Genomic DNA, 17,525 nt, shown 5'->3' on the forward strand with positions numbered 1-17,525 from the left:
ACAATGTATGCACCCAGAGTATTCCATATAATTTAAAGGGACACTGTATGCACCCAGAGTATTACATATAATTTAATGGGACACTGTATGCACCCAGAGTATTCCATATAATTTAATGGGACACTGTATGCACCCAGAGTATTCCATATAATTTAATGGGACAATGTATGCACCCAGAGTATTCCATATAATTTAAAGTGACACTGTGTGCACCCAGAGTATTCCATATAATTTAATGGGACACTGTATGCACCCAGAGTATTCCATATAATTTAAAGGGACACTGTATGCACCCAGAGTATTCCATATAATTTAATGGGACAATGTATGCACCCAGAGTATTCCATATAATTTAAAGTGACACTGTGTGCACCCAGAGTATTCCATATAATTTAATGGGACAATGTATGCACCCAGAGTATTCCATATAATTTAATGGGACACTGTATGCACCCAGAGTATTCCATATAATTTAATGGGACACTGTATGCACCCAGAGTATTCCATATAATTTAATGGGACACTGTATGCACCCAGAGTATTCCATATAATTTAATGGGACACTGTATGCACCCAGAGTATTCCATATAATTTAATGGGACAATGTATGCACCCAGAGTATTCCATATAATTTAATGGGACACTGTAAGCACCCAGAGTATTCCATATAATTTAATGGGACAATGTGTGCACCCAGAGTATTCCATATAATTTAATGGGACACTGTAAGCACCCAGAGTATTCCATATAATTTAATGGGACAATGTATGCACCCAGAGTATTCCATATAATTTAATGGGACAATGTATGCACCCAGAGTATTCCATATAATTTAATGGGACACTGTATGCACCCAGAGTATTCCATATAATTTAATGGGACACTGTATGCACCCAGAGTATTCCATATAATTTAATGGGACACTGTAAGCACCCAGAGTATTCCATATAATTTAATGGGACAATGTATGCACCCAGAGTATTCCATATAATTTAATGGGACACTGTATGCACCCAGAGTATTCCATATACATTAATGGGACACTGTATGCACCCAGAGTATTCCATATAATTTAATGGGACACTGTTTGCACCCAGAGTATGTCATATAATTTAATGGGACACTGTTTGCACCCAGAGTATTCCATATAATTTAATGGGACACTGTATGCACCCAGAGTATTCCATATAATTAAATGGGACACTGTATGCACCCAGAGTATTCCATATAATTTAATGGGACACTGTAAGCACCCAGAGTATTCCATATAATTTAATGGGACACTGTATGCACCCAGAGTATTCCATATAATTTAATGGGACACTGTAAGCACCCAGAGTATTCCATATAATTTAATGGGACACTGTAAGCACCCAGAGTATTCCATATAATTTAAAGTGACACTGTATGCACCCAGAGTATTCCATATAATTTAATGCGACACTGTATGCACCCAGAGTATGTCAAATAATTTAATGGGACACTGTATGCACCCAGAGTATTCCATATAATTTAATGGGACACTGTATGCACCCAGAGTATTCCATATAATTTAATGGGACACTGTAAGCACCCAGAGTATTCCATATAATTTAATGGGACACTGTAAGCACCCAGATTATTCATATAATTTAATGGGACACTGTATGCACCCAGAGTATTCCATATAATTTAAAGTGACACTGTAAGCACCCAGTGTATTCCATATAATTTAAAGGGACACTGTAAGCACCCAGAGTATTCCATATAATTTAATGGGACACTGTATGCACCCAGATTATTCTATATAATTTAATGGGACACTGTATGCACCCAGATTATTCTATATAATTTAATGGGACACTGTAAGCACCCAGAGTATTCCATATAATTTAATGGGACACTGTATGCACCCAGATTATTCTATATAATTTAATGGGACACTGTATGCACCCAGAGTATTCCATATAATTTAATGGGACACTGTAAGCACCCAGAGTATTCCATATAATTTAATGCGACACTGTATGCACCCAGAGTATTCCATATAATTTAATGGGACACTGTATGCACCCAGATTATTCTATATAATTTAATGGGACACTGTATGCACCCAGAGTATTCCATATAATTTAATGGGACACTGTGTGCACCCAGAGTATTCCATATAATTTAATGGGACACTGTATGCACCCAGAGTATTCCATATAATTTAATGGGACACTGTATGCACCCAGAGTATTCCATATGATTTAATGGGACACTGTATGCACCCAGAGTATTCCATATAATTTAATGGGACACTGTAAGCACCCAGAGTATTCCATATAATTTAATGGGACACTGTAAGCACCCAGAGTATTCCATATAATTTAATGGGACACTGTAAGCACCCAGAGTATTCCATATAATTTAATGGGACACTGTAAGCACCCAGAGTATTCCATATAATTTAATGGGACACTGTATGCACCCAGAGTATTCCATATAATTTAATGGGACACTGTAAGCACCCAGAGTATTCCATATAATTTAATGGGACACTGTATGCACCCAGAGTATTCCATATGATTTAATGGGACACTGTATGCACCCAGAGTATTCCATATAATTTAATGGGACACTGTATGCACCCAGAGTATTCCATATAATTTAATGGGACAATGTATGCACCCAGAGTATTCCATATAATTTAATGGGACACTGTATGCACCCAGAGTATTCCATATAATTTAATGGGTCACTGTAAGCACCCAGAGTATTCCATATAATTTAATGGGACAATGTATGCACCCAGAGTATTCCATATAATTTAATGGGACACTGTATGCACCCAGAGTATTCCATATAATTTAATGGGACACTGTAAGAACCCAGAGTATTCCATATAATTTAATGGGACAATGTATGCACCCAGAGTATTCCATATAATTTAATGGGACAATGTATGCACCCAGAGTATTCCATATAATTTAATGGGACACTGTATGCACCCAGAGTATTCCATATAATTTAATGGGACACTGTATGCACCCAGAGTATTCCATATAATTTAATGGGACACTGTATGCACCCAGAGTATTCCATATAATTTAATGGGACACTGTAAGCACCCAGAGTATTCCATATAATTTAAAGGGACACTGTAAGCACCCAGAGTATTCCATATAATTTAATGGGACACTGTATGCACCCAGAGTATTCCATATAATTTAATGGGACACTGTATGCACCCAGAGTATTCCATATAATTTAATGGGACACTGTATGCACCCAGAGTATTCCATATAATTTAATGGGACACTGTATGCACCCAGAGTATTCCATATAATTTAATGGGACACTGTAAGCACCCAGAGTATTCCATATAATTTAAAGGGACACTGTATGCACCCAGAGTATGTCATATAATTTAAAGGGACACTGTAAGCACCCAGAGTATTCCATATAATTTAATGGGACACTGTATGCACCCAGAGTATTCCATATAATTTAATGGGACACTGTATGCACCCAGAGTATTCCATATAATTTAATGGGACACTGTATGCACCCAGAGTATTCCATATAATTTAATGGGACACTGTATGCACCCAGAGTATTCCATATAATTTAATGGGACACTGTATGCACCCAGAGTATTCCATATAATTTAATGGGACACTGTATGCACCCAGAGTATTCCATATAATTTAATGGGACACTGTATGCACCCAGAGTATTCCATATAATTTAATGGGACACTGTATACACCCAGAGTATATCATTTAAATGATGTGACATACTCTGTGACTGTGAGACCCAATTGAGATATCCAATAAGATGCCTCAGTCTTCCAGAAGTTGCGGTTCCACTTGCTGTACAGTAGGGGTCGCTGCTCCCCGAGCTGGATACCCAGAAAGCACAGCCCCCTATCCCAGGCAGTGAATAAAGTGCGAGTCTTACAGCAGCTGCAGTACCTCTTCCCGACCACTAGAGGGCGGAGTAGATCTTCACACAGACTAACCGTCCCCCTCCCAACCAGGAAACGATTTGAAAATGATGGCGGCAGAATCTCGGTGAGAAACTGATTGAACTAAATGTACAGAACTGGAATTAGGGACACACTGAGCGCTCGTATACCCTAACTGTACCCCTAACTACCCATATACCCTGACTGTACCCATAACTACCCATATACCCTGACTGTACCCATAACTACCCATATACCCTGACTGTACCTCATAAACTACCCGTATACCCTGACTGTACCTCATAAACTACCCGTATACCCTGACTGTACCTCATAAACTACCCATATACCCTGACTGTACCTCATAAACTACCCATATACCCTGTATACCCTGACTGTACCTCATAAACTACCCATATACCCTGTATACCCTGACTGTACCTCATAAACTACCTGTATACCCTGACTGTACCTCATAAACTACCCATATACCCTGACTGTACCTCATAAACTACCCATATACCCTAACTGTACCCATAACTACCCATATACCCTGACTGTACCTCATAAACTACCTGTATACCCTGACTGTACCTCATAAACTACCCATATACCCTGACTGTACCTCATAAACTACCCATATACCCTGACTGTACCTCATAAACTACCCATATACCCTGTATACCCTGACTGTACCTCATAAACTACCCATATACCCTGACTGTACCTCATAAACTACCCATATACCCTGACTGTACCTCATAAACTACCCATATACCCTGTATACACTGACTGTACCTCATAAACTACACATATACCCTGTATACCCTGACTGTACCTCATAAACTACCCATATACCCTGTATACATTGACTGTACCTCATAAACTACCCATATACCCTTACTGTACCTCATAAACTACCCATATACTCTGTATACACTGACTGTACCTCATAAACTACCCATATACCCTGACAGTACCTCATAAACTACCCATATACCCTGACAGTACCTCATAAACTACCCATATACTCTGTATACACTGACTGTACCTCATAAACTACCCATATACCCTGACAGTACCTCATAAACTACCCATATACCCTGACAGTACCTCATAAACTACCCATATACCCTGTATACACTGACTGTACCTCATAAACTACCCATATACCCTGTATACACTGACTGTACCTCATAAACTACCCATATACCCTGTATACCCTGACTGTACCTCATAAACTACCCATATACCCTGTATACCCTGACTGTACCTCATAAACTACCCATATACCCTGTATACCCTGACTGTACCTCATAAACTACCCATATACCCTGTATACCCTGACTGTACCTCATAAACTACCCATATACCCTGTATACCCTGACTGTACCTCATAAACTACCCATATACCCTGACTGTACCTCATAAACTACCCATATACCCTGTATACCCTGACTGTACCTCATAAACTACCCATATACCCTGTATACAGTGACTGTACCTCATAAACTACCCATATACCCTGTACACACTGACTGTACCTCATAAACTACCCATATACCCTGTATACCCTGACTGTACCTCATAAACTACCCATATACCCTGTATACCCTGACTGTACCTCATAAACTACCCATATACCCTGTATACCCTGACTGTACCTCATAAACTACCCATATACCCTGTATACACTGGCCGGGCCCTTGGGGTTGATGCGGAAGCCGAAGAGCTTCGGGTGGGGTGGCTGCAGGGGAGGTGGATTGGCGTTGTAGCGGATGGCATTGGGCTGTCCACAAAAATTATGTTTAATATGCTTTCGTTTAATTTTGACGTATGTATGTATACTGTATGCAGCATTCGACTGATTGTTCAGTAAAATCACTCCATATATTATACGAGTGAAACTATCGAACAATCAGACCACCCCAGGAATAAGTGTGCCTCCAATTACCGTTCGCAACAATGTTGCAAACCCTTAATTGGCAATCAGTGCAGTGAGTGTGTGCTTTGTCCTCTGGGTGGCCGCCGTCGAGTGTCTGGAACTAAAATCGGACACTCGACTAGGCAAACACCGCTGAGACCTCCAGAGCTCCGTAACTCCCGAACGGAGGGGCCAACCAGCCCCTCATTCGGTAAAATAAATGTCCCGAACAAGGGAATTTAATACGAATACCGATTTAACTTTGGATGGCAAGTATTTCTATGTATTTTATCTCCCGAACAGAGACCGACCGCAAGGCCAAAACACATGGAGCCTTTTTCGGATACTACCTCGTGTGCGCTCGGTCAAATTGCCTCTTCCACCTAACTCCCGAACCCCTAGTCCGATCTGGGTGAATTTTGAATATGTTAGTCACCCAGATCAGGGCCACCAGGGGGTACTCATGATATATTTCTATCTAACTGTTTTGGGGTACATCCAGAAATCGGGTAAAACTGCAGTATGTATAAGTGGATTATGTGTCACACTGAGGGGAGGAGATGTTTGGGAGGTACCAGTTACACTATTGGATACTGTACTAATTATTGTGAATCCCTCCCTTGCATGGGGGAAAGCTTTAAAAGAAGGTTGTGTGGATTAAAAGTGCAGTTCTGCTCCTGATGCTGTGTGTCGTCCAGTCATTGGGATCTGTATTGGGATATTCGTGGATTACCTTGCTTGCTGTGACTATTGTTATATAGGATTTTATTACTTGTTCCTGAGCCTCACTGGGATCTTTAGTTGAGATAACCTGTGAAATACCAGCTCTCCGCTACAGGCATGGTCTCCGGACACTGGGGTCATCTGGTATCTGCGTACTCATCTGCTTTTTGGGCTGCTTTCGTTCTTAGGCTGTCGGTCTCTTACCCAATCTTAATTCTCTGTGGGTAGCCCGTTGTAGAAATGTTCCAAGAGGAACAGCTGCAGCACTTCCTCGGGGGTCTTTGCCTGCTGGGACTGCACCCAACTTTGGTTGCCTTGTTCAGGCAACAAGCACTCAGCGTGGGAATCTTGGGACCCCTTTTTCAGTTCTTGGAACTTTCGGCGGTATGCCTCTGGGGTAATGGCATACCTCGTCAACAGGACCTGTTTCACAGCGGCATAGTTCCGCAGGTCCTTCTCGGGCACAGCCGGTAAGCATCCGCAGCTTTCCTTGTGAGGTTCCCGGCCAGGAGGGGGCAATCTCATGTAACAGGCAGAGGTGCTCAAAGTCCTGCAAAAAGTCATCTATGCCTTCTTCCGCCTCTGCAAACTTTTTGAAGGCCTGGTAGGGTAGTTTGGGCTTGGGTTCTGGGGGAAACTAACGAACCATCAGACCACCCCAGTGAGAAGTGTGCACCTCGTTAAGCGTTCACACTCGGTAAACTGCAGCTTAATTGATATATTGTATGTGCCTGTGTGGTCGCCGTTCGGCATACGAACCACGTGCGGCGGCCATCTTACGCAAAAAAGATCTCAGCGGTGTTTGATCGGTGTCTGGAACTCAAATCGGACACTCGACTAGGCAAACACCGCTGAGTCCTCCAGAGCTCCATAACTCCCAAACGGAGGGACCAGTCAGCCCCTCCTTCGGTAAAAAAAATGTACCGAACAAGGGAATTGTGGCAAACACAGCCACTGTATGTTGTCCTTTATGTATATATCCTGTTATTGCATGTGTATACCCCTTTAAAAGAACCAAGTGTATGTATTATGTGTAATCTGGTTTAGGGGAATGATAGCATTCGTATGCTGCCGGCATAAAAAAACGCCAGCATTCATACAATCGTTTCACGAACGGTGAATTTCAACACCATTCGTGAAACGAACAAACTACCGAATGTAGACCACACACAGGAGGTTGTGTGGCTCCCATTAAGGATTGCAACATTGTTGCAATCGGTAATTAAGAGGATTCAGGGTGGCCGTCGTTTGGCTACCGGCCACGCGGCGGTCGGCCATCGTGGAACCTTTGTTAGCCCAGTGGTATTTGGTCGTTGAGCGCCTGGAACTAAAATCGGCTACTCGGCGGCACGAATACCGCTGGACTTCCAAGCCGTTTGGAGCCCCGGTCCTTCGGTAATGTGTTTCTATGGAGTCATTCGGTAGTTTGAAGGGAACTTAGAAAATATGTGTATTTCGTGCGGCGTTCGGTTATTTAAGCTGGGATCTGAGCGGCACTTTCACGAAATGTGCGCTCAGACCCCAGCTATCTACCGAATGTCCATTCGTTTAAATCTAACGAATAATATCCAAGTTATGTATTTTTATGTGAAATATTGTTTCTGCTGCACGAGGGGATAACCCACTTAACTGTATATTCTAGTGGGAGTGTCCCTCTCGTGCAGCAGTGTATTATGGGAGAAATGTCCAGGTTGTTAAGTTCCCCATGTAGTCCCCTACTGTACAACCCCTGTAATGTCAGTAGGGAAACCCCTTGCATGGGGAATCCCATAAATACTGTGACCTGTGAATAAAGAACTCAGTTTACTCCCAGCCTATGTTTCGTCTAGTTCTTGGGAGGGAAGGATTTCTACACGCTACCGGGATTATTGTATGCTGTACCTGTCTATGTGGATTAATACCTGCTTTTCCTGTCTACCAGCGGAGACCTTGTGGATTATACTACCTCTCCGCTACAGGAATACGTGCGAATATTAGATTAGCTGTGGATGGCAAGAATTACTGTATGTTTTAACTACCGAACGAAGACCGACTGCAGGGCCAAAACACATGGAGCCTTTTTCGGATACCACCTCGTGTGCGGTCAGTCACTCAGATCAGGGCTACCAGGGGGTATCCAAAGTATTATTCCAGCTGCTTGTTTTGGGGTACATCCAGAATTCGGGGAAAACTACAGTATGTTTAATAGGATTATGTGTCACACTGAGGGGAGGAGATGTGTGGGAGGTAACTGTTACATTATTGGCTACTGTACTAATTATTGTGAATCTCTCCCTTGCATGGGAGAATGCTTTAAAAGAAGGTTGAGTGATTAAAAGTGCAGTTCTGCTCCTGATGCTGTGTGTCGTCCAGTCATTGGGATCTGTATGTGGATTACCTTACTTGCTGTGATTATTATTCTATGGTATTTTATTACTTGTTCCTGAGCCTCACTGGGATCTTTAGTGGAGTTAACCTGTGAAAGACCAGCTCTCCGCTACACCCTCTACGCAGACTGGTTGTTATATACTGTATACAGTGACTATACCTTCTATACTGACCGATCGTATACACGGACTGTACCCATGTATACCCTGAATACAGACTGCTTGTTATATACTGTATACAGTGACTATACTGTGACAGAACCATCTGTCTTTAAAACTGCTTTTATTCCCCTCGGTTCGTCTGTTTGTTCGGCTGTTTCCCTGTCCGTACTGTTTGTCCGGCTGTTTCCCACGCTTTGTTCCCCTTTTACCGAACAACTTGCCGAACGGCCGGCCACCCAGCATGGAAGAACAATTTTTTTTGTAAATCTGTTTTTATTGAAGATTTTGACAGTAGAAACAGTAGAGTATACAGTAGAGTATATCAGGTGGGACACGCAGGTCACCAACATAACAAGTTTATGAGCATTACGTTTGTGTGACATGTGTTCTCGAGGTGTTCTCATGGGAGGCTTGTGTATCTTTCTGATTGTTTGAGCCTGAGGCCACTGCATGTAGGTTCCCATGTGATCTCTATTCACTTCCGCATGTGTTATGCAGTTTATCCCCTTTCACTGGGCTTAGTTCACGCAGTTGCCTATGTTTTGGGCATAAGGTTTCTCCCGTGTATGTTTTGAGCTGCGTCAACCTCGGTAGGGTGTGGTCCTGGTCTGTCTTGTCGGTTGTGTCTGTCCGTTGGTTCTGATTGGGGTATGATTGTCGTTGTAACGGAGCTCCGTGTACTCAGACCGAGTACCCTCCGTTGATGGATGCTCCTAGCGCTCTCAGAGGACTCCAAGCACTGCAGACGACACCACAACCACCGCACGCTCCACAACCGCCGTAGCTTAACTGGAGCCGCGCCGTCTTCCTTCCACCCTGGAATGAACCTCCAGCATTCAGCACCGTGTGGGGAAGACCTCTCCTCCAGGAGAGCGTATCCGGAACAAGCTCTTAAAAGAGCTAAGTGATTAAGCTCAGGGGAATATGCAGAGCATAGCAATCCCCAGTGTGATACAGCAATTCCCTCCAATAACGAGACGAGGCTACGTTTTGAAGGGTCAAGAAGAACTGAGGACTGGAATACCCAGCCTGCTTTTTATTAGGATTCAGTACAGAAAGAACACGCCCAGGGGGAGGCATAAAATCACCAATCATGTACAGGGTACAACCCACACATCCCCCTCCCCTCAGATAACCAGTTAACATAATTAAAACGTACATTATTTTACCCAAGTTCTGGATGTACCCCAGATAGCCCTTGTTCAGGGGACCAACATACCTAAAAATCAGTCAATTCGGATAAATGGTTCGGGAGATACAGGGTTCCAAAGTTTTGACCGACCGCACAGACCAACTAGCCGAAAATAGTTCCATGAGTTTTGGCCTTGCGGTCGGTCTCCGTTCGCACGGTGAAAAGACACGAAAATCTTGCCATCCATTTGAATCTTTATGGTCGCTAGACTCCCCATAGTCCATTAAGTCTTTCTACCGAACGGTGGGACGTTCGGTAGTTTCAGTACGAATTTATGGAGGTCTGGAGGACTCAGCGGTGTTCGCCTGTTCGCGTATCCGTTTTTAGTTCCATGCGGTTACAGGCAAACACCGCTGTTCGTGCGTAAAATGGCCGCGAACACGTGTAAAGTCCCGAAATGGCGGCCACCTATTCAGAGCACAAAGAATTCGTGTGAAATCATACGAACGGCTGCATTCTCCAGTAATGGTATTTCCATGCGATATATATTCGTATAAATCCCCCGGCTGTTCGGTTATATTAGCAGTCCAGACCTACAGCATAGTTAAAGGGCTGGAGTCAGCCTAATACAAATCCATATGCCCAAATATAGTGTTTAAAGTGCAATATGTCCCGGGGCCATAGTCGTAGGGGAGGAGGCAGGCAAGCAGGCCTCTCCAAGACAAAGTGGCGAGGGGAACTTCGTCACAGTCGTCTTCATTTTAGATAAGGTGATGTGTATTGGTGTGTGAGTGGTGTTGAGTGTGATCAATAGTGTTGTGGCTGCATTAGTGGCATTGACTTTTCCGTGTTCAGTGTGTTATGGGTTACAGCCATATGTATTGTGTGGCTTGTGGTGTGCCGTTGAGTCTGTTGAGTGGCAGATGTCCAAGTCTGTGTATCCTTTTTCTCTTGTGAGCGTTGTGATGGTTGGGTGTTGGCAGTGTGTCGTTTGTTTCTGTTCCTGATTAGTGATTGTGTTGGGGGGGGGGGAGGAGGAAGGGGAAAGGAAAGGATGGGTAGGAGGGGGGGGGGTTGTTGGTGGGAGTTCCGTGCTATGGGGGGTCCGGGCTCGTCCGCGCATCCACCCCGGTTCCGCGGGCATTCTCGCCCTGTGAGTGTTGGGCAATATATATAAACCACAGCTGCCACATTTCCACGTGTTTAGTTTCTCTGCCTTTTAGGGAGGCATGAAGTGCCTCCGCGCTCTGTATATCTTCAACTTGTTGAATCCATTCCTTTTTCGTTGGGATGTTGGTTGTCTTCCAGTAGGCCGGTATTGACGCCTTAGCCGCATTCAAGAGGTGTCGAAGTATTGATTTTTTTTTTTTATAACTCGAGATCGTTTGTTGTGAGATGTGTAGGAGGGCGAGTTCCGCTGACCAGTCGGGTATATCCCCCAGTACCCGGGTTATCTCAGTTTTTACCATGTCCCAATATGGGAGTATGACTCGGCATTCTGTGGGGATATTTATGGGATAATAATAGTAAACAGAGAGAATTACCCACTAATTTAATTCTCAGATCCCAAAGAACATATCGTTATAAGTGAAATGTATATAATATAATAAAATCACAATTGTTATAAAAATAGATAATTTATTGTGACATTTTAAAATATAATATTAAGTAACATGCGTGATAATAATCAATGGAAATTCAGTATAACACAATATGTAATACAATGTGGCAATACGTTTCCTGGTTAATACAGTATAGAATCTATAGCATTAGCTGTCAAGGTGATTTACAACTTTCTTTCACAGAGACAAAGAAAGTTTCACGGGGAGAAGAGAATTCCTTAGAGCTGCAGCGTAGAGCAATAAAGCCATAAAAACTTTCAGCTGGCAGTTAGAAATAACCCTTGCAATGCTGGCTAGACCTCTTCTAGGGATTTAACATCTACTCCTATGTAATTTTAAATAAAATAATATTAAACAGTCAGTAATCACTTCCTTGATCCATCCAATGAGAAATCTTACTATGTTATATAAGCTGATATTTTAATTAATTTGTTTAACAGATATTTTATCTTATTTTAGAGCAAATCAATACAGCTGGATAAATGTCACGATATACTAACGTGATATTTCACATAAATACAGAATTAGGGTTTTATCTGCAGAATAAAAGTGTAATAATGTATTTCTTATTAATAAGATTTCTAAATATGGAAATCTGAACGTGCTTTTATCCAGTCATATATCATGCTATTAATTTTAATTAATTAGTGAAAGCCAGTATATTTACCAGTTAAGTAGATATTTTCTCATCAGATATTCTCAGGTAGCTTGTTTGTCATGGGTCTCTTTCTCTGCATTGTCCCCCTCCTGGCTCTGCCTTGATTACTCTGATTGCCCGATTCTCCTTCTCTTTTCCCTTGTCTTAACTTTTTAAAGGGAAAATTCCTTGGGTGATAACCAATAGCATCACTGTGGGTGTGGTTTCTTTCCAGGTAACCATTTTAGTATTTGGACTCTAGATGGCAGTCTCGTCCCACTAAACATACCTATCCAGGAAAGAGTTAACTTTTTCTGGTGGCTATTTTGACGTCATTTACGTTATCTATATGGTGGCTATAATTTTAAGTATCCTTTCACTTCAAAGGGTCTTCTTGAAATTTCTTCAGACTATGCGTCTCCATTTTCTGTAGTAATTCCTAATATGACAGTTTGTAATACTACAAATGACCCCTAAATACAATGGGAATCTGTTAGGTATAGAAAGTAAAAATAATTATTTAATATTCTCTGTCACCTATGTCTGGGTTTAGAATTTATTCTATTCCATTAGCATTTTAGACAGTCTATCAATCCCCCGTCTTCATGTCTTGTCTATTTGGTTTGTTTATACTACACATTCCATTCAGCTCGGGCAAAGCGGTCAGTTTTAGAGAAAGGATAGAAATTTTGTGTCTCTTTGTTAACTTGAGAATAACAAAATGGAGTCTGGTCTGTTCAAATTGACTTCAGAATAGACACTTTGTATTTCTATCATAGCACAAAATGTCTGCCGATATAAATACCCTGACAATTCCCACCATATATGTAGTAGTGTGCCTCTGTCCTCCTGGCATCTCCAGCACATTGGTGACACTGCTGGGAAAATCCGATGAATTACAGTAGGTGTTCTATACCAGAAGGATAGTAGCTTGTAAGTTACTTCCTGGTAGTAGGAACTCATGGAACTTTTGTGTTGCCATATCAGGGCTTTATCCCACTGTGGTACGGTGAACGTCTTGCCCAGAGATTCTTCCCATTGTCTCCGGAATGTGGTGGTGTTCGTTTGAGTATCCGTTATTAGTTGTTGGTATAGCGTTGAAACCGCGTGGTCCAGTCTGGTTCCTTGTTCGCATAGGCCCTTGAACCATGTTAATTCCCTGTGTAGGCGCTCCTTATGAGCTAGCGTGGTGTAGTATTGTTTCAGTTGTATATATCGGAAGGTAGCCATGATGGTCCTTGGTCTACCTTCCAGTAGCAATTCTAAATCTCGCATCCCGTCAGCTCGTAGAGCTCTGCCTATGGGGATTTATTCCCCTTCTCCCAAGAAGCTCCAGGCTCTGGCTGGTAAGCCCTCACCTATTTTACTATTGTGCGTGATCGGGAGCATCGGGCTAGGTGTGGGTGAGATGTACGCCTTTTCCCTCAGCGATTTCCACCCACGTAGTGTTTGTGCGACTGGTCCCCTGTTCTCCTCCCGGTTCCGGGGTTGCAGGGCTCCCCCCCAGACCATCGATTCCATGGTCCCTTCCGCGGCTTCTCTGTCTAGTGTCACCCAGTGTTTGTGCGGGGGGTTCATGTGCCAATCCAGGATGCGCTGTAGTACCGTGGCCTGATATTTGCGGAAGTCCGGTAGCACTAGTCCTCCCATGAATCTAGGCAGGCACAGTATGTCGTGTCTTAGTCTAGATCGTTCGCCTCGCCACGTGAAGCGTATGACTGCCGTTTTCAGGGAGGAAAATAAGTTTTCTGGAGGTGTGAGGGGTATGGTTTGCAGGAGGTATAAAACCCTTGAGAGCACGTTCATTTTAAGCACGGCTATGTTACATGGGGGAAGGCCCACCTGGTGAGGTCCGCTGTTATCGTGTGCAGCAGGGGTAGGAAGTTACGTAAGTACAATTTCCCGGGGTCTGTGGTTACCCAGATTCCCAGGTATTTCATTTTGCATAGCACCACTTAAAGTTGAATTCCGGATTCAGCTCCAAGTAGTCTGATGTGGGTAGTGTGAGATTCAGCACCTCGCATTTGGATAGGTTGAGCTTGAAGCCTGATATTTTGCTGTAGTGCTCGAACTCCGCTAGGAGGTTCGGAATAGTTATTCTAGGGTTTTTGATCAAAAAAGAGCAAGTCATCGGTGTATGCCGCAACTTATGGGTTGAACCCCGACCGTCATGTCCCTGTATGTTTGGATTCAGGCGAATCGCTTGCAGGAGGGGTTCCAGTGACAGGGCGAATAATAGGGGAGAGAGGGGACATCCCTGTCGCGTTCCATTACTGATCGCAAAGCCTGTTGTCTGGGAACCGTTAAGTAATTTAGTATCAACGTTTAGGAGGGATATTGGGCGGTAGCTTCCGCAGCACATCGGGTCCTTTCCCGGTTTGAGTAAGACGGTTATCGTTGCGGACAGGGATTCCGGTCCGAGTTTTCTCCCCTCTGCCACTGCGTTAAGAGCTTTCACTAGCCATGGTAGGAGTCTCCCTGCAAATTTCTCATAATATCCGGTGGAGAAGCCATCAGGCCCGGGTGCCTTGTCGGTTTTGGCGCCTTTCAAGGCCGCAGCTAGTTCCTCTATGCAAATCGGTGTCTCCAGGATCGCAGCGGAATCTGGGTCTATCACCTCCGTCACATTGGAATGCATATAGTCGAAGATCTGTCGTACTCCATGGCCGCCTCCTTCAGGTGGTGGGAGGTTATAGAGGTTTTGGTAGAAGTCCTTGAACTCCCCCGCTATCTCCTGTGGGAAGGCGTAATTGCGTATTTGCGTACGTGGCATGTTGCCCTTCAGAAGTCGAGCCAGGTATCTACCCCTTTGTTGGCATGGGCATAGAAAAAGCCCTTGGAGCTTTGTAGGTAGCGGAGATGCTTTTTAACTATGAGGTCCTTCAGTGACCTCCTGGCTTCCATGAGCTCACCATAAACTTTGTGTAGTTGGGTTTGTTTATGTTGTAATTCCAGGGTCGAAATGGACTTAGAGAGAGCTATCATTTCCCGGGTGGCTTCTCTTTTCTTTGTGGAGGCGATGCGGATGAGCGATCCCCGTATGACGCTCTTATGTGCTTCCCACAGGGTGATAGGCGACATCCCCTCGCTGTCGTTCTCCCTGAAATAGTTGTCTATGTCTTGTCCGATTTGCTCACGTGTGACCGGGTCTGTTAGTAGTGCTTCGTTTAGTCTCCATGTCCACGTGGAGGGTCGGAACAGGGGTGACTCGAGTTCCACGCTAACCGGGCTATGATCTGACCATGTTGCCGGTTCTATGGTCGCTTTCAGCAGGCGAGAGAGACCCTCTTGTTTAATGAAGAGATAGTCAATTCTTGCGTAGCGATCATGAAGAGCAGAATAGTGTGGTGAAGTCTTTGTCAGATGGGGGTAGGGCTCTCCAGCAATCGACCAGGTCCAGGTTGTTCAGCGAGTTCCTGATGGCTCGGATGCATCGCTGAGGTGTACAGCTATGTCCTGAGGATGAGTCAAGCGGTGGGTCAAGGGGGGCATTAGTCCCCCCCCCCCCCCAAGATTAACATGCCCTCCGCAAACTCCCGCAGTTTGGCCAGTGCTCCTCTAAGGAATGCGGCTTGGCGTCTGTTGGTGACGTATAGGGTAGCAAATGTATATATTTTGTCCGCTATGAATCCCTTCAGGAAGAGAAAACGTCCCTGTCCATCCTGAGTTCAAGCCAGTTCCCTGAATTCCAGATCCGCTGCTATCATTATGGCTACTCCGGACTTACGAGCGGAGGGATGGTTGCAGAAGTAGTTGTTCGGATACGATTTGTTGCGTAGCTGGGGAGCAGAGCCTTCCCTGAAGTGTGTTTCTTGAAGCATTGCTACTGCGATATGTTTTTTTTCTTTAGTTCCCTCAGCAGGTGTGATCTGCGTTCCGGGATGTTCCGGGATGTTCAGGCCCCTGCAGTTGACTGTGAGGACAGTCAGTGTCTTGCTGCGGTATGTCATGTTTCTTCGCGGTTGTTGGCTCTCACTCTCCAGGAATATTCCAGGGGTCTGATTCCCGAGGGCCCACGGCCCGCGGTAGATGCCCCCGGAACCCTTGAACCCGGCACGGACTTGAGGGGGGATAGGAAGGAGGGTGTTGGGTAGAGGTGTGTGCTGGGGTGTGTGTGTAGTGTGGTGTAAGTAATATGGGTGTGTGAGGGTGAGAGGTGAGACTGTGGTCTCGTAGGGGACTATATAAGTCCCTCGTCTGGCCCTCTACTCTTGAGGGTGCTCGTGCAGCGGTTGGGCACGGTAGGAAGTCGCTCTGGTTTGCACGGGTGTGGGTTGGGTGGCGCAGATCGGGCCCCGTCCCAAGAAAAGGTAACAATCAAGGTGTGGTTCCGCTCCACCGAACCCTTCTCTATGCATACAATGTATCATATAATATTATTATGTTCTCTGTTTACATATAGCTCACATAGCACCAAACTGTATAAAACATTATAAAGGAATATTAACATGGTTTTAACCAACAATCCCGTATGCCCCCCGCCCCTTCCCTAAACACCCGCAGAACAGCACATGGCATTGAACTTCCGGACCCTCACCTCCAGTCCTGGCTTACCCCATCTTCTGAGTGGTGCGTTTTACTCTGTCCTTTGTGTGTAGAGGTCTGTGCCTGTCTGTGCCTTGCCTTCTCCTGGGCCCTTCCCTTGGTCACAGTGGTCCTCTGTCTCATACCCAGACCACCTTCCTCTGGTCACCCCGTCCATAAGGATTCCTGTGTCATTGATGGACCTCCGTTTCGGGGTGGGTTATCGCGTTTCAGGGTGGGGCTCTTCGTCTATGCGTAGCTATGTGTTCGGCCCATACGGGGGTAGGTGTCTTGGTTATCTGTCTATGGTCAGGGTGGTGTCTAAGGTGACTGTGGGTCCGCGTATCGGCCCCCCCTGCCTATCTCCTCTCTGTCGGTCTCCTGTACTTATGCCTTAGGGCGGTCCTATGTGAGGTTCCGCTACCTCACGGTTAGTTTCGTTTTTCTGTGGTCTGCCTAGTCAGGGTATGGTCCCGTCGTTTGGGGGCAGTGCTTGGGTTGGAT

The 17,525-nt window shown here is 44.4% G+C and overlaps 1 protein-coding gene across 2 annotated transcripts in view; it reads left to right on the plus strand.

Moving 5' to 3' along the window:
• The first annotated feature begins 3,839 nt into the window (after positions 1–3,839).
• Positions 3,840–17,525, plus strand: part of ARHGEF39 (Rho guanine nucleotide exchange factor 39) — a 132,166-nt gene continuing 118,480 nt past the window's right edge. The window contains exon 1 of one of the 2 annotated variants that reach the window (XR_010090860.1): positions 3,840–4,037. Coding sequence is in view for 1 of the 2 variants with exons in the window: in XM_063453512.1 (XP_063309582.1) it covers positions 4,018–4,037 (20 nt within the window). In the remaining variant the exon portion in view is untranslated. The remainder of the gene's footprint in view (positions 4,038–17,525) is intronic. The other variant, XM_063453512.1, reaches the window with a different exon arrangement.

Source organism: Pelobates fuscus, chromosome 5 (genome assembly GCF_036172605.1).
Source record: "Pelobates fuscus isolate aPelFus1 chromosome 5, aPelFus1.pri, whole genome shotgun sequence".
Lineage (NCBI taxonomy): Eukaryota > Metazoa > Chordata > Amphibia > Anura > Pelobatidae > Pelobates > Pelobates fuscus.